Here is a 26,237-nt window from a genome sequence, read left to right as displayed (position 1 = left end):
ACCCTGGCCCCGGGGGGCGCCGTGTGTCTGTTGAGTCTTGAATGCCCAGAGCGCCTCTCCCACTCAGTGGCAGCTCCCTGGGCCTGAGTTCGCCCCTGTGCACAGTGGGGTGCCCTCCGCCGGGCAGACAGAGCCCCCGGGGCTGGGGGCTGGGGTCTGGGATCCCAGGTGTGGACCCTTGAGTGCAGCGTCCAAGGTCTGGGATGGGGTCTGGACTGGGGACTTGGGGTTCTGGGTCAGAGATGGAGATCGACGATCCAGAGACTGGGCTTCAGTGTGTGGGGTTGGGGCCTGAGGTCTGGGTTCTGGGATCTGGAGCGCGGGGTCTGAGGCCTAAGGTCTGGGATGTAAGGTCTGCAGTCTGGGGTCCAGGCCCCGGGGTTCAGAGTCTGAGATCAAAGGGATGGGACCCCTGGGTCTGAAGATGTAGGAGCGGAGGCTGCTGATCTGGGATCTGAGGTCGGGGCTCTGAGGTCTGAGGTCTGGGGTCCCAGTTCTGGGGTCTGGGGCCTAGTATCTGAAGTATGAGGTCTAGGATCTAGGATCTGGGGTCCGAGGTCTGAGGTCTGGGATCTGGGGCCCAGGATTCTGGATCCGAGTCTGAGTGTGAGATCTGAGGTCTGAGATACGGGATCTAGAATCTGGGACCCAGGGTCTGAAGGAAAGGATCTAGAATCTGGGGCCGGGGTCTGAGGTAAAGGATCTAGAATCTGGGTCCTGGGGTCTGAGGTAAAGGATCTAGAATCTGGGTCCTGGGGTCTGAGGTAAAGGATCTAGAATCTGGGTCCTGGGGTCTGAGGTAAAGGATCTAGAATCTGGGTCCTGGGGTCTGAGGTAAAGGATCTAGAATCTTGGACCCTGGCCTGAGGTAAAGGATCTAGAATCTTGGACCTAGGGTCTGAGGTGAAGGATCTAGAATCTGGGACCCGGGGTCTGAGGTGAAGGGTCTGGAATCTGGGACCCGGGGTCTGAGGTGAAAGGTCTGGAATCTGGGACCTGGGGTCTGAGGTGAAGGATCTAGAATCTGGGACCTGGGGTCCGAGGTGAAGGATCTAGAATCTGGGACCTGGGGTCCGAGGTGAAGGATCTAGAATCTGGGACCTGGCGTCTGAGGTAAAGGATCTAGAATCTGGGACCCAGGTCTGAGGTCAGGGATCTGGTATGCGGTCCAGAGCGTGAGGGACGGGGCTCAGGACGTGGGGTCCGGCGCCTGAGGCGCCCGCTGTGGGCCGGCAGCGCGCCCCGCCCCGCCCTCCTCGTCGCCCCGCCCCTCTCCCCGTCGCCCCGCCCTCGCCAGGCCCCGCCCTCCGCGTTGCCCCCGCCCCCCCGGCCCCGCCCCGCGCCGCACCGACAAGATGGCGGCGGGTGGGAGCGGCGGGCGCGCGTCGTGCCCGCCGGGGGTCGGTCCGGGCGCTGGGGGCCCTGGGCCCAGCGCCAACGCCGCCCCCGCCCCCGGCAACGCGGCCGCCGCCGCCTCGGCCCCCGCCGCCCCCGGGCCGCCGCCGCCGCCGCCGCCGCCGGGCTCGGGGCCGGGCTCGGGCGCGCAGGCCGCGGCGGGCGCGGAGCGGGCGGCCGAGGAGCCGGCGGCGCGCGAGCCCGCGTACAACTGGCAGGCCACCAAGCCCACGGTGCAGGAGCGCTTCGCCTTCCTCTTCAACAACGAGGTGCTCTGCGACGTGCACTTCCTCGTGGGCAAGGGGCCCGGCGCGCAGCGCATCCCGGCGCACAGGTGGGACCGCCGGGCCGCCGGACCCCGCCCGGACCCCCGCCCGGACCCCCGCGTCCCGGACCCCTGCGTCCCGGACCCCCGCATCCCCCACCCCCGCATCCCTGGGCCCCCGCATCCCGGGACCCCCGCCCCGGACCCTCGCCATCCCTGACCCCCAGCATTCCGGACCCCCGCCATCCCGGGACCCCCGGCATCCCGAACCCCCGACATCCCGACCCCTGCGTCCCGGACCCCTGCCCTGGACCCGCCACCACGGAACCCCGCCATCCCGGGACCCCCGCCCCGGACTCCCGCCATCCCGCACCCCCTCATCCCGCACCCCAGCCATCCCGGGCCCCCGCCATCCCTGACCCCCAGCATCGTGGACCCCCGCCATCCCCGGCCCCCGCCATCCCGGACCCCCGCCATCGCTGACTCCCAGCATCCTGGACCTCCGCCATCCCTGACCCCTGCATCCCGGACCCTCACCATCTCAGACTCCCCCCCCCCCCCCGGCCCCCCTGATCCCCAGCATCCCGGGATCCCTGCCCTGGACCCACCATCCTGGAATCTGCCATCCTGGACCCCCACCCTCGACCCCCAGCATCCCGGGATCTGCCATCCTGGACCCTTGCATCCCAGAACCCCGCCATCTCAGATCTGCCATCCTGGACCCCTGCCCTGGACCTGCCACCCTACACCCCCAGAATCCCGGGACCTGCCACCCCGACCCCTGTCCCGGACCCCTGCCCTGGACCCGCCACCCTGGACCCCCGCTCCGGGACCCACTATCGTGGGATCTGCCACCCCAGACCCCCGCCCCGGGGCTCGCCACCCTGGGACTCACCATCCCGGATCCCCACCTGGATGCACAGCATCCCCGGGGCCCCTGCCCCCGACCCGCCATCCTGGGACCCCTGGGACCCAACCTCCCAGGCCCCCCACCCATCCTGCCCCAGTGACCTCCTGCGCCCAGTACCCCATCCTTCCCTGGCTGTGACCCCCAGGCCCCCTCCAGACTTCCCCCTCATGAACCCAGGACCCCAGACTCCCAAACCACACAACCCCCTGCCCCGTGACCCCAAGCTCTGTGACCCGCTGACCCTCCCCAGCCCCTGAACCCCTAGCCTAGGGCCTCCTCTCTGGCCAGGCCCCAGCCCTCTGCCTGGCTCCAGGGCGCAGCCGCTCCTGCTCCCTCTGACCCTGCTTCCATTGCACCCCACGACCTGGTAGGGGGAGGGCTCTGTTGAGGGAGGGAAGCGGGAGGCTTCTCACGCTCTGCCTGGAGTGTCCCCACCCTGCTGCGAGGTCCTCCCGCCTTTCTGACGTGTGGCCTTTATCTAACCTGTATCTTCCAGATTTTTCTTTCCGGCTTTTTCTTGGTTATAAACGGGGTCTAGATTCCTGCTGGCAGAAGGTTCCAGGCCCGCAGCTGGGTCCCCGGGGCCTCCTGTGGCTCGTCCCTCCCCCCTGTGTGTATTGCAGCCCCCTCCCCCATCATCTTCATGGGCCTCCCCCCAAAGCTGGGTGGTTTGTCTGCCAGCCCCCCCCGCCCTGCGCCCGGGCCTGCTCCTAAATACTGCTCGGTCCGGTCCAGTCTCGATAGACGCTCCCCTCCTCCAGCCCACCCCCTGGCCCCCCCCGGGATGGGACCTGGCGTATGCAGCGAGAAACCCCACCAGTGGGGGAGCCCCGGGGTTTCTGCTTGAGTGGAGCGAGGGGGCCAGTGGGGGCCCCCCAGGCGCCGGCTGACCACAGGACTCGTACTTGATCGCACTTGGTGGCAAAGTGGGGACTCCCCGTGGGGAGCAGGAGAGGGGCCTGGCCCTGCCAGGAAGTGAGAGGGGGCAACAGGGCAGATGGTGGCCCCAGGGCCCAGGGTCTGGTGGGAAATGTAGGTTAAGTAAGAGGACAGGTGTGAGATTTAATAAGAATTTCGGAAAGCAGGCGGGAGATACGGGGTGGGGGTGGGGGTGACACCAGGCCTGACCCGCTCCAGGATCTACACCATGAGCAAGTGGCACTGAATGGGGCTGGGGGAGGGGAGCTTGAGGCTCCAGAGACCAGAGGAGCTGGGCACGTGGGAGCCACAGCAAGGCCAGAGCAGAAGGGGCGAGGGGTGCTGCAGGCCGCAGTGGCCAGATCTGCTTTGAGGGGTGGAATGGCCACAGATACGATGGGCGTCCGCAGGAGCCTGGTGGGGACCATGGAAACGGGGGCAGAGGGCTCGGCTTCTCTTTGGGGGAGGTGTGTCCCTGTAGCGTGCAGAGGCGGTGGTTTGGCAGGTGAGGGAGAGCGGGGGCTCGGATAGGGGTCCCCCAGACTCCAGGCTCAAGCATCCCGGGGTGGGGGCGGGCCCGGGAGGGCCCTGTTGTTTTGGAGGGGCCGAGATGCCTGGAGAGAGATGGCCAGAGGTGACGTGGGTCTGGGGTCTGCGGCACGCAGGGGTCCGGAGCCATGGGAGTGGATGGGGTGGCCCAGGGACTGTGATAGAGGACGGGGTGCTCAGGAACGGCAGTGAGGAGCCCCCTGAAAGTGGGGTCTGGGATCAGGCTCTTGGGGGGTGCGTGCCTGACGCCCACGTTCACGTCACACCCGCCCACCCTGGGGACCTGGCCCTTCTCATACCAGTGGCTGCACAGCTCGCGGTCCCTGCAGCCGTTGGCGGTACCCCCCGGTCCCGGAAGCCCCCTGACCTGTGTGCTCAGTGTCCGGAGGGCGTCTGGGCCAGGCTGATGGCGCTTTTCTGGTTGCTTTGCCCGGCGTCGGTGCCCCACGCTCTGTAGTCCAGGAGAGAAGGTTCCTGTTCTTTTTCTTTCTGTTCAGTCTTTGGATTGTGATTTTAAAGGCATTGGTGACATTTCCCCTGCAACGGTCATCAGGTAGATCACTGTCCAGTGAGTGACTCTGGGCTGGCTGTGCCTCAGTTTCCCCATCTGTGAGCCGGGACCGACCACTCAGACACCTCCATCCCGGGGATGCTGGGAGGGTCGAGGAGGCGACCCAGCTGAGTGCTTGTCCAGTGGCCTGGGGCTCGTCTTCGAGACGCGCAGGCTTAAGTAAGGGTGGGACGGAGCCCAGCACGTAAAAGAGGGTCCACGGCCACGCGGGTGGAGCCCAGATGGAGCACACGAGGCGGGCGGAGACCCCACTGTGCTTCCCCGAGAATTCCTAATATGGCGAGTCCTCCCCACTGGACCCAGTTCCCACCCCCTCCTGGGTGGGCTGGACGTGGGGACGCCGGCGACCCCACCTCAGCCGGGCAGTCAAGGTCAACCTCAGGGTGACTTCCTGTGGGCATCAGGACCCCTGATGGGGAGTGACCAGAAGGGCACCTCACCGTGTTCTTCCCCAAACCCATAACCCCAGTGTTGTGGGTTGAATGGTGGTCCCTAAAAGGTGTGCCTGCGTCCTGACCCCCAGAACCTGTGAATGGGACCTTGTTTGGACAGAAGGTCTCTGCAGATGTCATTAAGTTAAGGGTTTCAAGGGGCTGGCCTGGTGTTGTTAAGTTTGTGAGCTCCACTTCCCAGCCCAGCCTGGGTCGCTGGTTTGGATCCCGGGTGAGGACCTACACACCTGGCTTGCCAAGCCATGCTGTGGTGGCATCCCACCTACAAAACCGAGGAAGATGGGCACGGATGTTAGCTCAGGGCCAGTCTTCCTTGAGAAAATAAAAAGGGTTTCAAGATGAGGTCATCCTGCATTATCTGGGTGGGCCCTAAATCCAGTGACAAATGTCCTTAGACACACAGGGGAGACAGAAGAGATGGCCGTGTCACAGGGGAGGCAGAGACTGAGGGATGTGGCCACAAGCCCAGGGACACCTGGAGTCCCCAGAAGGTGGCAGAGGCAGGAAGGGCCCTCCCCTGGAGCCTGTGGAGGGAGCGTGGCCCTGCCCACCAGGGTCTGGGACGTGTGGCCGCCAGGGCTGAGAGGGGAGTGGACTCCTGTTGGTCTGGTCGCCTGGTCTGCAGGCCTGGGAACCTGGCGCGTCCAGTCGACTCATGAGAAAACCCCGACAAACTCCGGTCGGGGGACAGTGCCAGACACCCAGCCGGTCCTCAAGGCAGAGCGAGGAAAGTTGGAGGAGCCTGAGGGGGGCGGCCAAATGCCACGTGAGTTCCTGGGTGGGGTCCTGAGCAGAAAGGAGACCTTAGTGTCGGAACTGGTGACGTGGGAACAAGGTCTGGGTTGACTTTGAAAAGCAGACACGGGAGGCGCTCATGCCGGTTGCAGGAAAGGCCTGTGTGGTCTGGACCCACCTGGTCTGGAGCCAGGGCCCTGGCTTGGGGTGGTCACCTGCTGGGGCTGAGAGCGGCCGTGGATGCCAGGTGCCAGGTGACCTGGGCGTGGCGTTGGGCCTGGGACCCCAGATCAGAGGACCGTGGCAGACACTGGCCCGGTGAGCTCGGGCCTCGTTCAGAGCTAGGAGGGGGCCCCCCTCTGCTGAGCCCTCAGCCCGCACCCTCGCCCTCCGCTCTTTCTCCTCCTGACCCTAACGACTGACGTCTGTCTGACGCTTGTCGCTGGCTTGTCGTGAGCGGGGCCCGGCCTCCCTCCTTCCCTCGTGCCGTCCGAGCGCCCGGGAGAACGCCTGGCACAAGCGGGGCCCAGCACACGGGTGTCACCCGCCCTGCCCGCATGCACGGCTGTCCCCGTGGGGCTGCTCTGGGGAGGTGGCGGCTGTCTTTGGGGGAGCGCTTGTGCACGTGGGGCAGTCCCACAGAGTTACTGTCGAACAGCTTTATTCTGTCGTGGAAAACTTATCAACGCCGGGAAGTCTAGAAAGTGGGGCAGTCCGGGTCTGAGGCCTTCTGTTTCATCGATCCGTTTGCGCATTCTCAGCCCACGAACGTTTTTTGATGACTGTGGCTTCGTGGCGTGTTTTGAGAATTTTATTCTTTGTCAAGAGTTTTTCGGTTGGTCTCACGTATTTACTCCTCCAGAATCAGTCACCCATGCAACCCGCCCTCCCTCCCTCCATCCTTGAAACGTGGTGCTGGCTACAGGGGATGAGTGTGACAAAACGTCTCTTTCCCACATTCTAGCGTGGCTCCAGCAAACCTATGTAAAGGGACAGAGCACATCGCTTCAGCGGGCCACACGGTCTCTGTCCTGACCACTGGATTCTGCCTTAGCAGCACAGACGCCTCCGCAGACAGCACGTAAAGGAATGAACATGGCTGTGTTCCAATAAAACTTTATTGACAAGAACAAGTGGTGGGCCGGATTCTGTCTGAGGGCTGCAGTTTGCCGGCCCCAGGCGAGTGGTCCCTTACGATCTTTAGAATCAGTTTGTCAAGTGCTAAAGGAATTTCTGGGGGGGTTAGTCTTTCCAAAGGTACCAGGTCGGGGAGAACTGAGTAGCGTTTAGAGTACAGAGTTTATTGGGAACATGTCTCTCCATTTGCTCAGGGCGTTTTTTTTGTGTGTCCTTAGGAAAGTTGTGTTGTTTTCTTCATGTAGCTCTTGCGTGTTTATTGCTGAATTTTTCTGTATTTTTTGTGTGTTGTGAATAATCATTGTATTTTTCTAGTTGGTTCTTGCTGGAAAGCTATAGATTTTTTTTCATATATATATATGTATATATATATATATTGTTTTTGTTGTTGAGGAAGATTGGCCCTGAGCTAACATCTCTGTCAGACACATTCTTCTGGAGCAGCGAGGACGCTTCTGTGCGTCCTTGTCTCCTGGGAGTTTCCCTGAGGTGTGGGGCGACGTCACCGAGTGCCGTCGGTACTGGGTTCTGGTTGGTTTGTCCTGGCGATCATCCGCGAAGGAGGTTTATACAATCGTGTGGCCCCCACCACGGCCAGTTTCAGAATGCTTCCCGTCACCGGGAACGGTTCCCTCTGTCCCCTTCCAGCCGGTCCCCACTCCCACCCCGAGCCCCAGGCTGTCCCCCTTCTGCTTCCCGTCTCTCTAGTTTTGCCGTCTCTATAAAATTGCTATAACTCGAGTGAGAAATATGTCGTCTTCGGCCCGGCCCCTTTCTTTAAAGTCCTTGAGCTTCGTGCCCATGTTGCGAGTCTCCGTGGTTCGTGTCTTCTCATTGCTGGCTCCCGCCGTGTGGACGCCCGTTCACCAGGTGGCCGGCGTGTGGCTCTCCCAGTGTCGCCCGGTGCTGAGCGGTGCTCTGTGAGCGCTCGTGTGCAGATCCACGTGTGGGGATGAACACCGGGGGTGGCCTGGGCACCTCGAGGAGTAACGCTTGCTCCTGACACCACCGAGCTGTTGTCTCAGGTGGCCGCACCGTGTCCTCGGCCGTACAGGCGAGTCGGGACATGCTCCCTCCCTCTCTGTTTTCGGGAATACTTGGCCGAGGGCGGGTGTTACTTCTGCGTTGCTTGCTAGACTGTCCCCGGCGAAGCCATCTGGGGAAGCTTTCCTTCGTGGGAAGCTGTCTCATTACGAGCTGCTTCTCTTTACTTGCCCTGTTTGTTTCCGTTGTCTCTTTCTCCACGCGTCGGTTTCGGGCGCTGTGTCCTTCTAGGAGACAGTTCCTTTCGTCTGCGTTGCCTTCATCTGTTGACACAGCGTTGTTTTAAGATCCGTTCACCTTCTTTAGGGTCTGTAGTGATGTCCCCTCTTCTGTCCCTGATTTTGGTAATTTGTACGTTTTTTTCTTGATCAGCCTAGATAAAGTTTTAGTGATGGTTGATGTTTTTCCAGAGAGCAACCTTTTGGCTTCATTGATTTTCTTTTTCCCCCATTCCCAATCCCGTCAACTCCACTCTTGTCTTTATCATTTCCTTCCTTCTTTGGGTTTGATTTGTTCTTCACGGTCTAGATTCTTGAGATGGAAGTTACCTCATTGATTCTAGATCCTTCTTTACTAGATAATATTTACCTCTAAGTTCCGTTTTGGCTGCATCCCATGCATTTTGATGCGTCATATTTTCTTCTTCATCCCAGTGAAGATGTTTTCTAATTTCCCTCGTGTTCCTTTGGCCCACAGGTTACTTAGAAGCGTGTTTGATTTCCAAATATTGGGGGATGTCTCAGACTTCTTCTGTCGTCGATCGGTGAGCTAATTCCTCTGTGTCTGGAGCACGTGCTCTGACTGGTGGCAGCCCCTTTGTGTGTTTGCGTCATTTTGCACGCGGTCTGTCCTGGAGAAGGTTCCACATGCCCTGAAGAAGAACGTGCCTCCTGCAGCTGTGGGGTCGAGGGCGCCGTGAAGGTGGGTTCAGTCAGGTCGCCTGATGGGGCTGTTCTGTCCATGTCCTTGCTGGCATTCTGGCTGGTTCTGTCCGTCTCTGAGAGTGAGGCCTGGAAACCTCTGACCATAATAGTTGAATTTCTCCTTTTCACATTCAGTCCCTGCTTGGCGTCTTTGGGGACTCTGTTCCTAGGTGTGGGGACGCTGGTCACTGGTACCTGGTCCTGGCGTGCTGACCATCTGCTCCTTGGGAATGCCCGTTCCCTGGGAATGTGCCCCGTCTGACCGTCTGTCCTGTCTGGTGTGAGTGCAGCCGCTCCGGCTCCCCCACGGCTTCCGTCAGTCCCGCGTGTCTGTTCCCGTCTTCCCACTTTCATCCCTGTGTTGTCGGAGGCCAGGCGCTGGTGCGTGTCCTTCTCAGGCCCGCGGTGTCCGCCCGTCCCATCTCTGGCGACGTGAGCCCTGGTCATGGCGTAGGGTGGCGTCTGCGAGTTTCTGCACCGTACCGTCACCACCGTCCCTGTTCATAAGTCTTCCCGCGTCGACGTTGAGACCGCAGACATCCCGTTTCTCCTGCTTCTGCCCGTGGTTGTGGCATCTGGGGTGGTGCTTCTCCCTGGAGGCAGCCTTTGCTCTGGTCTTTGATTTGCAGCGATGCTGTGCTTCCGTTGCCCCGTCTGTGTTTGTTAGCTGGAGTTCCCAGAGGAGGAGCCGGCCCTTCTCCCGAGTCGTCTGTCCATTCGGTTATTGACTTGTGTCCCCCTGGGCTCGTGGCCACGTGTTTCATCCTGGGTGGTCGTCCAGCACGATCACTGTTTCGTTGCTCATCTTGTCCCGGATTTGGCCGTTGGGGACCTTGGAGTGGCTCCTGTGTCCCTTCGACCTTCCCCGCCATGTTGGGAGCTCTCCTCTCCTTGCTGACCCCCAGGGCACCCCCAGCTCGTCCTGTCCTTTCCCCGCCTGGCCCTGGATCAGCCGTTTCTCCAGGGAGCCTGGTTCCCGTCCATGGAGGACGGGCTTTTGATCCAAGACCTGGACGCTGCTGCTGGGCTGTCACTGCTGAGATGCCCCCCGAGCCGACGCTGGGAGGGGACTTACTGCCCGCTGGGTGTATTCCTGTGTCTGTCTGTCCCTCCATCCATCCGTCCAGCCGCCCACCCACGAGACCGTCCTGAGGCCCGCCTGCGGTCAGCCCCGTGGAAGTCCTCCTCGCCCCGTTTGTAGCCCTTTCTCCCGCGGCGAGAGCCTGGCTTCCTTCTCCGCGACGTGTCTGCTTAGTCGTGTGACCCTGGACTATTCGTGAGGTTGCGTCGGAGTGCGGCCCCCTCTCCTGTGAGGAGCGCACTTGCTAACTCGAGTGCGGCGTGCTGGATGGTTCCGTTTGCCTTCACCTGGTTTCCAAAGCCACTTCGGTGGCCTTTTCTTCCCTGCCCCCTCAGGGTAGTGGGTCACCGTGTCCTTTTTAAATTTTCAAATTGTGGTAAAATACACATAGCATAAAATTCACCATCCTGGGGCCGCCCCGGGGCCGAGTGGTGAAGTCCGCGCTCTGCTTCTGCGGCCCAGGGTTTTGCTAGCTGGGAGCCTGGGCGTGGACATGGCACTGCTCGTCAGGCCATGCTGAGGCGCCATCCCACATGCCACAACTGGAAGGACCCACAACTGAAAAATACACGACTGTGGACCCAGGGGCTTTGGGGAGAAAAAGGAAAAATAAAAATCTTAAAAAAAAAAATCACTGTCCTCACCATGTTTAAGCGCACAGCTCAGCGGCATGAAGCACAGTCACGTTGCTGTGCAGCCAGGCTCCTCCATCCATCTCCAGAACTTTCCATCTCCCCAAACTGAAGCTCTGTCCCCATGAAGCACTGACTCCCACCCCTCCCCCAGCCCCTGGCCCCCCATCCACCTTCTGTCTCTGTGGCTGTGGCTCCTCTGGGGACCTCCTGTGAGTGGACCACACAGTGTGTGTCCCTCTGTGTCTGGCTCATGTCACTGAGCATCACGTCCTCCAGGTCCGTCCACGTGGGAGCAGGTGTCAGGACCTCCTTCCTTTTCATGGCTGCGTAATATTCCAGGCTGTGGGTGGATGGGCATGTTTTGTTTGTCTGCCTGTCTGCTGATGGACACTGGGTTGTCCCCCTCTAGCTGCTGTGGACACACTGCCAAGGGCACGGGGGTGCAGGTTTTGCGTGGCTGTGTGCTCACTGCTCTCAGGTACACACACAGGGGGGGAATGCCAGGTCGCTTGGGAACTCCATGTCCGACCACCTTTGGAGCCTCCAGACTGTTCTCACAGCGGCTGCACGTCCTCCGTCCCCACCAGCGTGCCCGCGTGCCTGATTTCACCACATGCTCCTTGACTCTTGTTGTTGTCCATGTTTTTATTCTAGCCGCCCTCGTGGGTGAGGTGCCGTCTCACTGTGGCTTGATTTGCGTGGATTGTTACGTTTTTGGAGGTGGGAGGAGAGGGGAGGGTGGAAGACACGTGGGGAGGCCAACCGGGTGCGGGGCGGGGCCTCCGGTGGCGGGAGGCAGGAGCGAGCGCAGGCACCGAGGGCTGTGCTGGTGGCTGGAACCTGATGACCCTGGGGGCATCTGACCAGGAGGGGCCGGGTGGGCCGGGCATGGGTGCAGGGGCCTTGGAGGTGGGGCCCACCTGCCTCGGACCTGCCAGCCTTTGCAGGGCCTGCGGTTTGTCAGCACGTCCACCGCCAAGGGCCCCGAGGGTGTGTGAGGCCCTTGGCCGCCCCGTTGGTGGCTCTGCAGGACCCGCGCCGGGCCCAGGTGGGCCGCTTCCCCTTTCCGCCTTTGCATCGTTTCCCCCGCAGGAGAGCGAGGTGCTTTTTTAAGCGTAGAAAGAAGGGCGAGCAGGAAGGCGCTTTATTTATGGAGCTTGTGTGGGAGGGCGTCATGGGGCCTGGGGACCCGGCTGCTGTTCTGAATGGACGGGGCGGGGGTGGTGATGCAGGTGAGGTGGCAGCTAGACGGGCACGAGCGCCTTGGGCCGGGAACGCACAGGCCTTCGTCCTCTCCCAGCTCTGGAGCCCGATGCTTGAGAGCCAGGGGGGCAGGGCCGCTCCCCCCCCCGAGGCTCCTGGGGAGGGTCCTTCCTGCCTCTTCCAGCCTCTGGGGCCCCCGCGTCCCTGGGCTTGTGGCTGCGTCACCCCCCTCTGCCTCCGTCTTCATGTGGACTTCTCGTCTGTGTGTGTGTGAGTGTGCAAGTGAATGAGTGTGCGAGTGCGTGGACGTTGGCGGAGCGGCAGAGGGCCTGGGCTATTCTGTCCCCGGGGAATGACCTCCCCCTGGCCTCGTGTTGCTCTTGACCGTGGAATCGCCTGTCGCCCCTCAGCCTCCTCCAGCACCATCCGCCGCCGGGCACTGGCAGAGTGTCCCAGCCGTGTGCCCCTGGGCTCTGGGGCGGGTGCACTGGCCCCCAGATGGCCCTGGACAGCGCCTGGGCACCGGGGTGCCACATGGAGGGTAACCGGCTCTTCTCTGACCACCAGGTTCGTGCTGGCTGTGGGCAGCGCCGTCTTCGACGCCATGTTCAACGGAGGAATGGCCACCACGTCCACCGAGATCGAGCTGCCCGACGTGGAGCCGGCCGCCTTCCTGGCGCTGCTCAAGTAAGCCATGTGGGCCCTTCACCCCGCGGCCGGCGAGCCTGGCGTCTCAGTCTACAGACGGCTCAGGAGGGAATGAAACCCGCGGGACAGCGCCCCCAGAGCCCTGGCTCCCCGGAGATTTCTAGAACTCGCCTCCACAGTGAGAGGGGCTCTGGAGACCCCATTTTTATTTTTATCAAGGTGTAATTCACATACCACACAATTCACCCAAAGTGTGTAATTCACTTGCTTTCAGTATATTCACAGTGTTGTCCAGCTATCACCACTATCCAATTCCAGAGCATTTCCATCCCCCCAAAATCAGCCCCGTGCCCATCAGCATCCCCCACCCCCTCCCAGCCCCTGGCCCCCACGAACCCACTCTCTGTCTGTGGATCTGCCTGTTCTGGACGTTTCCCGCCCATCCATGGGGTCACACGCCGTGTGTCCTTCTGTGTCTGCTTCTCTCCCCAAGCGTCGTGGGTTCAGGTCCGTCCACGTGCCGTGTGGATGTGAGTCCCCCATTTTGATCCTTTGTAGTCAACAGAGATTTTAAAGAAGTGGCATGAGGTGAGAGTTTTGAATCCACCTGTATTTTCCTTTTTGAGCGTCAGAACTTTTCTCAAGTGCTTTACGATCCCCGTGAGAGCCCGGGGTGGGGGCTGCGCCCGGGCCGCAGGAAACAGCGCCCGCCTGCCTGGGGCGGAGGAGGGGAGCAGCAGGCAGCGCGAGGGGCCGGGCCGCCACCCTCCGTGCTCATCTGGGCACGATCCTCCCGCCTCTGGACTTTAAAGATTATCCCGAACGGTTAAGACAGCCCTTTAGATGTACAGTTGATTTTTCGCTTCTGATTATAAAAATGGCACAAGCTCACGCCCAAAAACACTTTTTTAAGAAAATACCGAGAACTGTAAATGAAAAAGTGGAGCTCCACTCATCCTCTCCCCGCGCAGACAAGCACCACGGGCTGGCGGCTGGTCCCGCCCGGCTGGCTCATGCCCCGCTCGTGTCATGTGCTCGCGGCCCCCTCTGCCCCATCGTGTCGCCGTCCCCGCTTTCCTCAGCCCGCGTCCAGCATTTGCCGCCGGGGATCATTTTGTTCCGGCCGCTTCCGTCCGTGGACGCCCCATCATCCTCGCCTGCATCCGGTGATGTTGGACTCCGGGGCCGGTCCCAGCGTCCGTGATTACAGACCGCTCTCTGGGACACCTCATTCATCCGTCTGACCTCCCTCCTCAGGTCCTTCCCTCGACCAGGGGCCTGCGGGCCGCCGGGGGAAATGTCCTGGGCCGTGCGGCCACGTGGGCTCCACCCCCACGACTCGCCTGGCCGCCGTCACTGCGGAAGCAGCCGTGGGCGATTTGTAACCTGCGTGGGGCTGCGTGTCAGGAAAACTTTATTTACAAAAACAGGAGACAAAACCACAATGAGATGCCACTTCACACCCAGCAGGACGACTGTTATTAAAAAAATGGAAAACGACAAGAGCTGGCGAGGGTGTGGGGAAGTTGGGACCCTTGTGCATGGCTGGCGCGAATCTGAAATGGGGCAGCCACTGTGGAAAGAATCTGGAGGTTCCTCAAAAACTTACTCAAGAGATGTATGATCCAGCAGTCCGTCTCCTGGGTACGTCCCCAAGGGAAGTGGGAGCAGGGACTCGGATCTCTGCATGCCATGTCCACAGCAGCGTGATTCACAGACTAAAGGTGGAAGCACCCCCAAGTGTCCATCCACAGATGATGGACATACACATCTAGATGCTGGAATATTACGCAGCCTTGAAAAGGAAGGAGGTCCTGACACCTGCTCCCACGTGGACGGACCTGGAGGACGTGATGCTCAGTGACATGAGCCAGACACAGAAGGACACACACTGTGTGGTCCACTCACAGGAGGTCCCCAGAGGAGCCACAGCCACAGAGACAGGAAGTGGATGGGGGGCCAGGGGCTGGGGGAGGGGTGGGAGTCAGTGCTTCATGGGGACAGAGCTGCAGTTTGGGGAGATGGAAAGTTCTGGAGACAGATGGAGGGGATGGTTGCACAGCAACGTGAATGTGCTTCATGCTGCTGAGCTGTACCCTGAAAATGGTGAGGACGGTGGATAGTATGTGTACTTTATCATAATTTAAAAAATAAAAGAAAATGATATCCATTAAAAAAAAATCAAAACGCAAACCAGGTGGCAGGTTGCGGTTTGCTGGCCCCGCCTCAGGCGCAGCGCAGGCGGCGGCCCGTCGCAGTCCGTTCTCCGTCTCCGTGCCCCTCTCCGTCCCTCTCGGTTTTGATAATGTTGCAGGGTTGCCCCCCGAGAGGGTCGGCACTGTCACCATTGGGACACCCGCCACTGGCGTGAGGGGCTCACCTGTCTCCTCCGCACTGATGGCCTGTCCCCATTGCAGGGTCCCCTTCGGCACTGCGGACAATGGGGCCGGGTCATTCTCTGTGGGGTCGCCCTGGGTGCCAGGGGCGTGAGCAGCATCCCCGGCCTCCTTGGCCCGTGGTCTCTCTGACCCCGCGGGACTCCACCTGCTGTGTTGGGGTCGTGCCTGGGCTTCCAGCGCATTCTGGGGGGCCTGGGACCCAGGAGCGGGCGTGTCTGCCGCTGCTCTGCGCCGTGTTCACTCCAGCTGGGCCCGGCCTCACAGGGAGCCAGGGCCGCAGGGTCCGAGCGCATCTGTGACTCGGGCTGACCCCGCTCCTGACATTACCTGGTGCCCCGAGCTTTGTGTCAGGCCTGACGTCCGGTGCGGAGGCGAGGGGACCTCTCCACGTCCCAGGGCAGATCCTACGGTGCCACGGGGGCCCTGGCGTGGGGACAGGAGCAGGCCTGCCTGCCGTGGGGCTGCGTTTCCCGGGTGGAGTGTGGGGCTTTTCCCAGGATGTTTTTGCCAGGTCACGTTGCAGGTCAGAGGGCAGCAGCTGCTGCTCTGGAGGGGCCCTCTGGGCCGGGCTGAGCTGGGGTCCCACCAGCCGCCGGGGCCGGGCTGGGTGGCTCCTGCCTCACGGCCGCTGCCCCTCCAGGTTCCTCTACTCGGATGAGGTTCAGATCGGGCCCGAGACGGTCATGACCACGCTGTACACGGCCAAGAAGTACGCGGTGCCGGCGCTCGAGGCCCACTGCGTGGAGTTCCTGAAGAAGAACCTGCGCGCCGACAACGCCTTCATGCTGCTCACACAGGTGCGGGGCCAGGACGGGGAACGGGGACGGGACAAGGGACCAGGGGGTGGGGGACCAGGGAAACGGAGCTGGGGCATGAGATAGGGGGACAAGGGTGACAGCGGGCTGGAGGGCCGGGGGCTGGGGGTCCTGGGGGGATTCTGAGGTTTTGCCCCTTAAATTTTGCTCCAGGATGAGCCCCCTCACCCCCCACCCCAGTCGCATCCCCATGGGCTTTCCAGGTCGCCGTCCATCCACTTGGTGGCGGCAGGGATGCGCTAACGGCTCCCGGGGCGTCGTGATGGGTTTTGGGGGCGGGCATGGGGTTTCTCCAGGGAACCCCCTTGGGCTCTGTGTGGACGGACAGGCTGTGGTGGGGCCAATGCAGCCACGGGGGCCAGGAGGCCGGGAAGGCTGGGGACGGGGCAGCCCGGGCGTGGGGGCGCCCTCCCCGGCGGTCACAGCCCCACAGGCCAGATCTGCAGCCCTCTCGCAGAGGTGGCGCCTGGGCCTCGGCATTGACCGCCGCTCACTGAGTCGCCCTAAAGGGCCTGAGCCAGGACTGTTACAGGGCCGCCCGGCCATCTGCTGAGGGGCAGCCTCAGGGGGCGTCCCAGCTGGGCCCCAGCAGAGCGCAGGGCAGAGGGCGCGGGGGCTCGCTGCCCACCAGCGTCCCGGGCAGAGAGACCAGAGTCTCCTCCATCCCTGGCCTGCCAGAGCGCGAGTCCCTCATGGAGCGGCTGCACCCTGACCCTGGGACGGTCAGGCTTGGGCTCCCGTGTCCTGCCGGTCACTTGTGGCCCTCTCCCCGGTGGCTCCAGCCAGCCCCGAGGGGACTGCGCACATCTCCTGGGTCCATCCTGTCTGCTATCCCCCACTCGGGCCTGACCTGCGGGGGCCGCGGCGTTAGAGGCGCTGGCAGGCCCGGAGGGGGTCGTGCATGTGCTGGGCCCCGGTGCGTTACCGCGAGGCCGGGAACTTGGAGGGAGAACGTGTCACCGGCTCCCGGGCTGACACCCGGGCCGACATGCAGGCCCGGGAGCGGGCGCTGAGCCTGGGGCGGTGGTGCTGCCGCGCTCTCCCCGCAGGCGCGCCTGTTCGACGAGCCACAGCTCGCCAGCCTGTGCCTGGAGAACATCGACAAGAACACGGCCGACGCCATCACCGCCGAGGGCTTCACGGACATCGACCTGGGTAGGGCCGGTGCGGGGGGCTGCCGCGGGGTCCGCCTGCCCTGCGGCAGTCAGCCATGCCCACGCGGAGGCCCCGGCCAGGCGCCCGCTGACCGGCTGTCCCCACAGACACGCTGGTGGCTGTCCTGGAGCGGGACACCCTGGGCATCCGGGAGGCACGCCTGTTCAACGCCGTCGTGCGCTGGTCGGAGGCCGAGTGTCAGCGCCAGCAGCTGCAGGTGACACCTGAGAACAAGCGGAAGGTTCTGGGCAAGGCACTGGCCCTCATCCGCTTCCCACTGATGACCATCGAGGAGTTCGCTGCAGGTAACGGGCAGGGGGGCGAGGCCGCTCCAGAGCCCGACCCCCAGGGACCCCGCGTGTGACTCCGTCACGTGTCCTGGCTGTGTGTCCCCCACACGAGCCCGCTGCCAGGGACACGCATGTGCTCCGTGTGCTGCTGACAGACCCGCCGTGTCCTCGGGAGCTGGGACCCTGCCTGAGCGTGTGAACCTGGAACGACCCCTGGTGCCGCCCCTCCTGTGTCTCTGTGTCCCCTCCCTCTGTCTCGCTGTCCACATGTATGTGTTGAGTGCCCCGGCCACTGAGGGTCCCCGTCTTGGGCTCGTGTCCTGGGGGGCCGGACTCTGGCGTCAGCGTCCGTGACGAGCCCCATGAAGGGGTGGGAAGTGGCCGCGGCTGCAGGCCTGGGGCTCGGGGCCAGTGTGGGGTGGCCCTGCCCGTGCCCCCACCCTGTGTGGATGCATACTTCCTGGGGCCATGCTGGCCTGGAAGGTTCTGGACGGGGCTCTGTGATGCAGCCCTGTGGCCAGCGCACACCCACCGTCCTGTCTCTCCTGGGTCTGCACTGCCCTGTTCCCACCAGTCTTAGGGTCACCGCATTTAGCAACACAGCAAACAGATAACTTTCTAGAATGTGTCCCCCAGGCCTCGGCTGGGGCACTTGCCCCATGGGTCAGTCGCCTTTGACCTGAGATCACATGTGCCTGGAATCCTGCGTGTGTCTTATCCGGCGGCCCGCCGTGTGCACAGCGCCAGAGTGATGCCTCAGAGACTGTCCGTGTGCTCTGGGGTCACTCATCAGACACTGAGGGAGCCTTCCTTGGCCCAGGCCCCGGCAGTGCGTGGTGACCGGGGCAGCCTGGGCACTGTGACATCGGGGCGGGTCGCTTGCTGTTGTGGGGCCGTCTTGGGCACTGTGGGGGTTGGACAGCATCCCTGGCCCCCACCCACTTGATTCCAGGAGCACCCCACTTGTGATGACCACAGATGTCCCCAGATGGGGCCCAGTGTCCCCCGGGGGCCAAAATTCCTAGTGAGAGCTCTGGGCGACAGGGTCCGACTGTCCCAACCTAAGACACCTCCTGCTCCAGCCTGGCCTGCACCCCCAAAACCACTCTCCTTGCAGCGCTCCCCCCAGGTCTCAGGCCCCTGTGACACCACCTGCCAAGAAGGACTGTCCCCTCGTCCTCAGAATGGAGCCTGTGCTGCCCCCCATGGCCCCCCCTTGCCAGCACCAGGAGGGACAGTGTGTGTGTCCTGTGGGTCTGCGTTGGGCCTGGTGGCCCTGTCTCTGAGCCAGCAGGGGGCGCCCACGGGCCCCGGCCCTTTGTCACGCTGTGTCAGAGTCCCCGCTTAGGATGTCCACCTGACAACTGGAGAAAGCAGACGTTTGAAGCCCGTCTCCCTGGCGGGCGGCGGTCGAGCCTGCCCTGTGTATCCTTTCTGCGTCTTCTCTGCAGAGATTAAAGGCGACAGTGGTTAACGTTCTGAACTCCATTTCGTATCTTGCTTGTCCCCGACCCCGTTCCCCCGGGTGAGGCTCGCGTGTTGGCTCGGAGCACTGCCCCGGCCGACCTCACGCGGAAACGTGTTCAAAGCTGGTAAATGAGCGAGTCTTGTGAACTCGAGGACCGTGTGGGGCGGGCTGTGTCCTGGGCTCTGTCCTCCTGGCAGAGAGGTGACGGGCAGGGGTGTGTGTGAGGTTCCCGGCCCCCGATTTCCGCCCCTGTGGCCCAGCGGCCCCCAGCCCTACCTGTGACCCCCCCTGTCGCTGTCACATCTCTGCATCTGTTTCCCCCTCCCGGACCTGTCATCTCCCCGTCTGTGGAAGCCCCTCTCAGCCCCCCGCCAGGAGCACTGACTGCTTCTAGCCGCCAGTCGCCCCTCGGCCGCTGATGGCCCTGTGTGGGGACGGACAGGGCGGCCACCTGCTCTGTGAACCAGGGGTGACCCCAAAAGGTAGTCCGCGAGGGGTGGCGGCCCCAGTGGAGGCAGGAGACCTGGGGCAGGGAGGGGGCTTGGCCCAACGAGCCAGGAATCAGCGGGTCAGCCGTCGTCTGCGCGGGACCCTCCCCAAAAGCCAGGCGCCCCGACCCCTAACGTTTGTAGGGAATCTGACATCACCTCTGAGACGCCGCGGACAAGCCGCCCGTCACGGCATTGGGGGTCTCCCCGCCCTCGGGCTCACCCCGCGCCCCTGCCGCGCCGACGCTCCGCCCCCTGTGCCCGCAGGACCCGCGCAGTCGGGCATCCTGGTGGACCGCGAGGTGGTCAGCCTCTTCCTGCACTTCACCGTCAACCCCAAGCCGCGCGTGGACTTCATCGACCGGCCGCGCTGCTGCCTCCGCGGGAAGGAGTGCAGCATCAACCGCTTCCAGCAGGTGGAGAGCCGCTGGGGCTACAGCGGCACCAGCGACCGCATCAGGTGCGCGGCCGGGGCGGGGTGGGGGCCGGGGCGGCGGACACGCTGGGGGCGCCGGCCGTGCTCTCGCGGCCTCCGGGAGTCCAGCGTCCCGTCCTCCGTCCGCGGCAGGTTCTCGGTCAGCAAGCGCATCTTCGTGGTCGGCTTTGGGCTCTACGGCTCCATCCACGGGCCCACGGACTACCAAGTGAACATCCAGGTGCCGCCCGCGCCCGGCCCCGCCCCCAGGCCCCGGCCCCGCCCAGGTCCCCCCGCGCGCCCCGCCCCCAGGCCCCGGCCCCGCCCAGGGCCCCCCGCGCGCCCCGCCCCCAGGCCCCGGCCCCGCCCAGGGCCCCCCGCGCGCCCCGCCCCCAGCCCCCGGCCCCGCCCAGGGCCCCCCGCGCGCCCCGCCCCCAGCCCCCGGCCCCGCCCAGGGCCCCCCGCGCGCCCCGCCCCCAGCCCCCGCCGCTGTCCCACCCGTCTCAGCGCCGCTCTGCTCTGTGTCCCGCCCCCGTGATGCGAGGGGTGTTCCACAGCCCGCGGGACCCTGGGCCCTGCCTCCCCGGCCCCCGTCGGGCTCCTCGCGCGTCCCAGGCTGACCCCGCTCCGGACCTGGGGTGGGGCTCTGCCCTCGCCCGGCCTCGGTGCGGTCCCGCGGGTGAGCGCCCGTCCCTGCCCCGCAGATCATCCACACGGACAGCAACACCGTCCTGGGCCAGAACGACACGGGCTTCAGCTGCGACGGCTCGGCCAGCACCTTCCGCGTCATGTTCAAGGAGCCGGTGGAGGTGCTGCCCAACGTCAACTACACGGCGTGCGCCACGCTCAAGGTGCGCGGCCGACCCGACCCTGGAGCCCCTCCCCGGGCCACACCCCATCCCGACTCGGAGCCCTGAACCCCATCCGGGACCCCCACCTCGACCCTGGTCCCCAGACCCCACCCCGGACCCCGACTGCCCTCCCACTGGCCACCTCCGGGCTGGGCGGCCGGGAGGGGCGAGGGCCTCGCACGCCTGGAGGGCCGCTGCCCTGAGGCCCCGACACCTGGGTGGGGCTGCTGCCCCCTCGCTGGCCATCCGCCCCAGCCCCTCCCCGGCCTGCTGGGGCCCGGCCCCGCGGGGTCCTCACCTCGCCGTGACCCCACCCCGGCAGGGCCCGGACTCCCACTACGGCACCAAGGGCCTGCGCAAGGTGACCCACGAGTCGCCCACGACGGGGGCCAAGACGTGCTTCACCTTCTGCTACGCGGCCGGGAACAACAACGGGACGTCCGTGGAGGACGGCCAGATCCCCGAGCTCATCTTCTACACCTAGGCCGCCCGCGCCGCCCCGTGCAGGGAGCCAGGCTGCCAGGACAGGCGCCGGGGGCGGGCGACACTCCCCCAGGACTCAGCGGGCAGACTGGCCCGCGCCCGCCCCAAGCCGAGGCTCCGCCAGGTCCCTGGGTGGGGCGTCCCCCGTCCCTGCGGCCGCCGGAGCCAGGACTCGTGTGGGACGTCGCCTCCTGTCTGTCCTGTTAGCTGCACACGGCAGTGCATCCTGGATCCCCGTTTCTGCGGGAGGAGACGGTGTGTGGGGGGCGCTCCTCCCGCGTCTCGGGGGGCTCTTGGGTCCCTTTTGTTCTGGTCCGTTCACTGCGGACGCTCAGGCCACCGTGACCCCGGGCCCCGGGCCCCCGGCCTGAGCCCTGGAGAGTGAGACTGGTGGGGGGGGCTCAGCCCCTCGAGGCCCTGCAGGGCCCCCCAGGGCCCAGCCTCGGGACGCCCCCGCCGGCCCCTGCAGCGGGGCGCACAGGCCCCACCCTGTCTGCCGGGCGGACGCCACGCCCCGACGGCCACCGCACCCATGGTCCTGGCGCCGCTGCCCCACCAGGGAGCGCTGTGCCCGGACACCTGGAGGGCGCAGCCCCTGCCGCCCCCCCGCCCCCCATGTCTCCGCCCCAGGGATTCCTTCTGGAACCTGTGTCCCCGAAGCCGTGAAAGGTGTGCCCTCCTCACGCCGCGCCCCCAAATGATTTTTTTTAATAAAGGAAAGAAACACACCCCGACCCGCGTGCTTCTTCCTGGGGAGCGGCGGCCCGGCCCCCCTCTGCGGCCGCCTGCCCCTGGGATCGCCGCTCCCCACACAGACTTCCGCCCGGGCCTCGGGAGCGCGGGGAGCACGGGGGTTCAGGACTCTCCCTGTGCCCTCCATCCTCCTCCACACGAAACCTCTGGGCTCCTGGCCTGCCCCTCTGTGCAGCAGCAGGGGCCCCGGGGACACCACGGGGCTGTGCCGGGAGGGGACCCTGTGGGCTCTGCCTGGGGACCTGGGGCTGCGCCTGGCACGATGCAGCCGCGCCCAGCAAGGTCCAGCTGGGCCCCTGGCCGCCCTGTGCGCGGGCGGGAACCTGGTACTGCCAGTTGCCATGACAATGGCCAGCATCCTGCAGAAGTCACAGAGTGAGCTGAGAAACAGCACATGGAGACGCACCCACGCCTGTTCAGAAATCGGAGCTACCGGAAGTCGGGTGTTGAAGACAGCAGAGCAAACGGCGGACGAAACAGACTCGGTGACGGAGAATGTCAACAGCGTGGGGACACATCTGCGTCTGACGTTCCGGAAGATAGGCCATCTGTAAGGAAGCGCCCAGGGGCTCGGCGCACAGAAGACGGGATTAGGGAACCAGAGAACCAGGCGAGAGAAAATGGCCCAGGTGAAGACAGTGGCCGGGAGGGGAGGGGACCGAGAGGGGAGCTGAGGAGATGGAGACACAGAGGAGGGGAGGACGCAGGGTGGGCACAGGCCGTGCTTGACGGGGGGAGCCAAGAATTTTCCAAAATGAATCAAGACATCAATCCACATAGTTAAAAATCTCCGTGACCCACACTGGGATTACAGAAAACTCACATACAGTCAAACTGCTGAAAAGCCAAGGAGAAAACCCTGAAAGCAGCCAGGAGGAAGAAAGGGCTCCCAAACCAGAGTTCTGTGCGCTTCAAAAATGAGAGTGAGGACGAAAGACTGACGGAGTCCAAAGGAAACGAGCCCGGGGGACTGAGACGCGCCCTGGTTGGTGAGGACTGGATGGGCCACAGATTCACACACCCCGACGAAAAGACCGACGGTCAGAGTGGCTACCAAACCCAAAGCAAACGACTGGCGCATTATGAGTATCTTGCTTTAATCATCGAGATACAGAAAGGCTGAAGATAAAAGACAGAGAGTCATACAAACACCAAAAGACGGCCGGCGCGCCTGTGTCACACTAGACAGTGGACCCCAAGGCATTAAGTCTCACTTCACACCCAGAGGGACGTTTCACGGTGATGAAAGGGTCCCCGACAGGAAGCTGGGACAGTCCTGGCCAGCTCTGCGCCACAGCACGGGTCCAAAGACGTACGTCGGGGGCGGACTGAGCACAAATGAGAGACGGGCGGGGCTGGAGGCTGACAGCGTGACACCGTGAGAGGGCTCTCCCAGCGACAGGACAGCAGACACAGGAAGTCAGGACTCAGACCGACAGCAGCCCCGCCGGTCTGCCGGGTGTGTAGCACGGCAGCCGACACCGGGGAGCACGGCCTCTCGGGCCCAGGAAGCCCCGGCCAAAATGGGGACACTCAGGGGAGTCCGAACGGGAATAATGCATCTCATGCCGAGGGCGTGCGCGGCCTGCTGCGGGATCCGAGTGGACATCGATCACAGGAAGATGACAGAAAACCCCCCGGTTTGGTAATTAAGAAACACTTTTGGGGCCGGCCCGGTGGCACAGCGGTTAAGTGCACACGTTCCGCTTCGGCGGCCCGGGGTTTGCCAGTTCGGATCCTGGGTGCGGACATGGCACCGCTTGGCAAGCCATGCTGTGGTAGGCGGCCCACGTATAAAGTAGAGGAAGATGGGCACGGATGTGAGCTCAGGGCCAGTCTTCCTCAGCAAAAAGAGGAGGATTGGCAGCAGTTAGCTCAGGGCTAATCTTCCTCAAAAAATAAACAAACACCTGACTCCTTTAAAAAAAGAGAAATCCTATATAGGTGCAGCCACTGTGGAGAACGGTATGCAGCTTCCTCGAAAAACTGAACATACAACCAACCGTGTGGTCCAGCAACCCCCCTTCTGGGGATACACGCAGCCAGAGGAAAGGCGATCAGCACTTTGAAGAGGTCTGTGCGCGGCCGGCAGCCAGGATGTGGGGACAACCGAAGCTCCGGCGACGGGGGAAGGGATCGAGATGACACGCACAGGCACGAGAGGCCTTGGGAAAGCAGGCAATGCTGCCGTTTGCAACAATGTGGCCGGGCCTGGAGGACGATGCTCAGTGACATGAGCCCGTTACAGAAAGACAAACACTGTGTCATCTGGCTTATTTAAGTGGAATCCAGAATTAAAGCTGAACTCGCAGCCCCGGGGGCAGAACGGGGGGTGCCGGGGTGGGGAGGGGCTGGTCACAGGGGCCCAGCTTTCTGGGGCAACCTGGGGACAACAGCTGACAACACCGTATTGTACTCTCGGGATTTGCTACGAGAGTGGATCTTGTGTTCTCACCACATACACAGGCACCGTGAGGTGGTGGCCGCGTTAGTCACCTTGACTGTGGGATCCGTTTCACAGTCTGTAATCTACCAGATCAGCACATCGCACACCCTGAGCTTAAAATAACAAAATCTTAAAAAGAAGGAATCCTATATAATTATAAACACGTCAAAGGGATGAGGATGCTGAGAAATCCAGAGGGTAAACCCCAGGGAGGAGAGAGCCCTCGGTGGGCAGGGGCTCGGGCGTCCCCCCGCGGCGTCTGGTGGGGACTGGGCCTGCTGTGGGCAGGGCATCCTCCGGGCAGATGGAAGCCCGCGGAGCACGGACGCCCATGTGGGCTGGTGGAACGGACCGGAACGAGGCGGCACAGGAAAAGCCGGCAGATTCTCCCCCGTGGGCCTTGGCTTAATGCCTGGGGACAGGCAGCGGGAAACGTCCTGCCGTCTTTCCTGCTAGAATCCAGAGTCCTGCTAGACCGCGGGGCCAGCAGTGAAGACGAGGCAGGTCAAGACGCAAACTTGAGGAGCTGTGGACCGGCTCCGACGCTGACCCCGGGCAGGCCCAGCCGCATTAGGTGGCTCCACTCCCAGCGAGACCAGCCCCGCCCACGCTGCCGGGGAGGAAGGAGGGTGCTCTTTCTGGGGAAGGATGTCTGCTGCTGCCTTCACACCCACTGTCTGGGATGCAATAAAAATTACGAGATGTGCAAGAGCAAAATGTTGCCTGTAATCAAGAGGGGGGAAAAACAGCCTACAGGGGCCCGCCTTGTAGCACAGTGGTCAAGTTCGTGTGCTCCGCTTCAGCGGCCCGGGGTTCGCCAGTTCGGATCCCGGCATGGACCTCTGCACCGCTCATCAGGCTGTGCTGTGGCAGGCGTCCCACACATAAAGTAGAGGAGGATGGGCACCAATGTGAGCTCAGGGCCAGTCTTCCTCAGCAAAAAGAGGAAGATTGGCAGCAGATGTTAGCTCAGGGCTAGTCTTCCTCAAAAAAAAACCCAACAAAAATAAAAACAGCCTATAGAAGCAGACCCACAGAGGATACAGATGTTGGAATTCAGTGTCAAGGATTATGAAGTTGCTCTTAGAAGGCTGTTAAAGGACACAGAGGACAAAGAGATGGAGGATTGAAACAGAGAAAGAGAAACTCCACAAAGGGAGAAACAAATGGAAACTCAACAACTAAAAGTATGGGAAAAGAATTCATCGGGCAGCTGCCAAGCAGACCAAACGCGACAGAGAGGATCCGTCCACGCAGAGATGCAAAATGATCCCGACTGAAGCACAGAGGGAGAGAGAGAGAAGAAAGACACCACGGGGCATCAGCGGCTGTGGGGTCACATGAGACAGTCCTGCACACGGGGACCTGGGATCCTGGGAAAGAGAGAAAAAGGGCAAAAGACATACTTGGAGGGATAAATACTTGAAGAGGGAACAGCAGGAAATTTCCCCAAATCGATGAAAGATGTCGTCCTGCAGATCTAGGCAGCTCAGCAAACGCCGAGCAGGACAAACACAAAGAAACCCACACCCCACTCCGCACGGCCTCAAACCAAAGACAACGACCTTCTCAGAAGCTGCCGGACGACAGGACGGGGGGGGAGGGGGGGGCGGGGGGGGGTCAGGCTGAAGGGAGCAACGCTGACCACTCGCCTCTCACCAGAACTAACAGGACGGTGTCTTTAAAATGCCGAAAGGCAAAAACACCAAACCACACCACCTGCCGACCCAGAACCCTGCTCCCGGCAGAGACGTCCTTCGTTACTGCAGCCGAAATGAAGATGTTTTCAGGCAACCAAGAGCTGAGCGCGTTTGCTGCCAACAAACCCGCACCGTTGGGATTAAAACATCGTTGGGGGGGCTTCCGGCCGAGACGACCCTCTGGTCGGCAGGAGAAGTGAAGGGCGGCAGACGGCATCCACGGTGCGTGCACGTGTGACAGTCTGAACAAAGAGGGGTCCTGCAGGCTCGGCTCTATAAAGCCAATCCAGTCGCAGGGAACTGGGGCGTACGTCAGGAGGGAAACAAAGGACAGAGATGGTGCAAGTGGGGCCAGGTGGGCACAGGCCCCAGTGTACATGCACACGCACGCATCTCTGCATTTACCCACCTGCCCGCGTGGTGGACACCATCGTTGGGCCGGATCCCCCGGTCCCAGCCCAGCTCCATGGGCCCGTTCTGGCCCGGCTCCTCGTCTTGCTCTTACAGT

The 26,237-nt window shown here is 63.0% G+C and overlaps 1 protein-coding gene across 1 annotated transcript; it reads left to right on the top strand.

Annotated features, from left to right (window-relative positions):
- The first annotated feature begins 1,336 nt into the window (after positions 1-1,336).
- On the top strand, positions 1,337-21,558 carry BTBD2 (BTB domain containing 2). The gene is made up of 9 exons (XM_023644341.2): positions 1,337-1,729; positions 12,386-12,505; positions 15,506-15,662; positions 16,730-16,835; positions 16,943-17,140; positions 19,349-19,541; positions 19,650-19,737; positions 20,201-20,347; positions 20,670-21,558. The coding sequence occupies exons 1-9, from the start codon at positions 1,356-1,358 to the stop codon at positions 20,829-20,831; spliced, it is 1,545 nt and encodes a 514-aa protein (XP_023500109.2). The 5' UTR covers positions 1,337-1,355; the 3' UTR covers positions 20,832-21,558.
- The last annotated feature ends 4,679 nt before the right edge of the window (positions 21,559-26,237 follow it).

The sequence above is a fragment of the Equus caballus genome, chromosome 7 (assembly GCF_041296265.1).
Source record: "Equus caballus isolate H_3958 breed thoroughbred chromosome 7, TB-T2T, whole genome shotgun sequence".
Taxonomy (NCBI): Eukaryota; Metazoa; Chordata; class Mammalia; order Perissodactyla; family Equidae; genus Equus; species Equus caballus.
The sequence above is the reverse complement of the archived record's forward strand: the minus strand, read 5'-3'. Positions and strand labels throughout refer to the sequence as shown.

Excerpts from the sequence above, each read along its gene's own strand:
- BTBD2 (XM_023644341.2), top strand. The coding sequence starts at position 1,356 with ATGGCGGCGGGTGGGAGCGGCGGGCGCGCGTCGTGCCCGCCGGGGGTC. Across the intron at positions 17,141-19,348 it reads CATCGAGGAGTTCGCTGCAG|GACCCGCGCAGTCGGGCATC; the intron begins GTAACGGGCAGG and ends CTGTGCCCGCAG. Across the intron at positions 20,348-20,669 it reads CGGCGTGCGCCACGCTCAAG|GGCCCGGACTCCCACTACGG; the intron begins GTGCGCGGCCGA and ends CCACCCCGGCAG.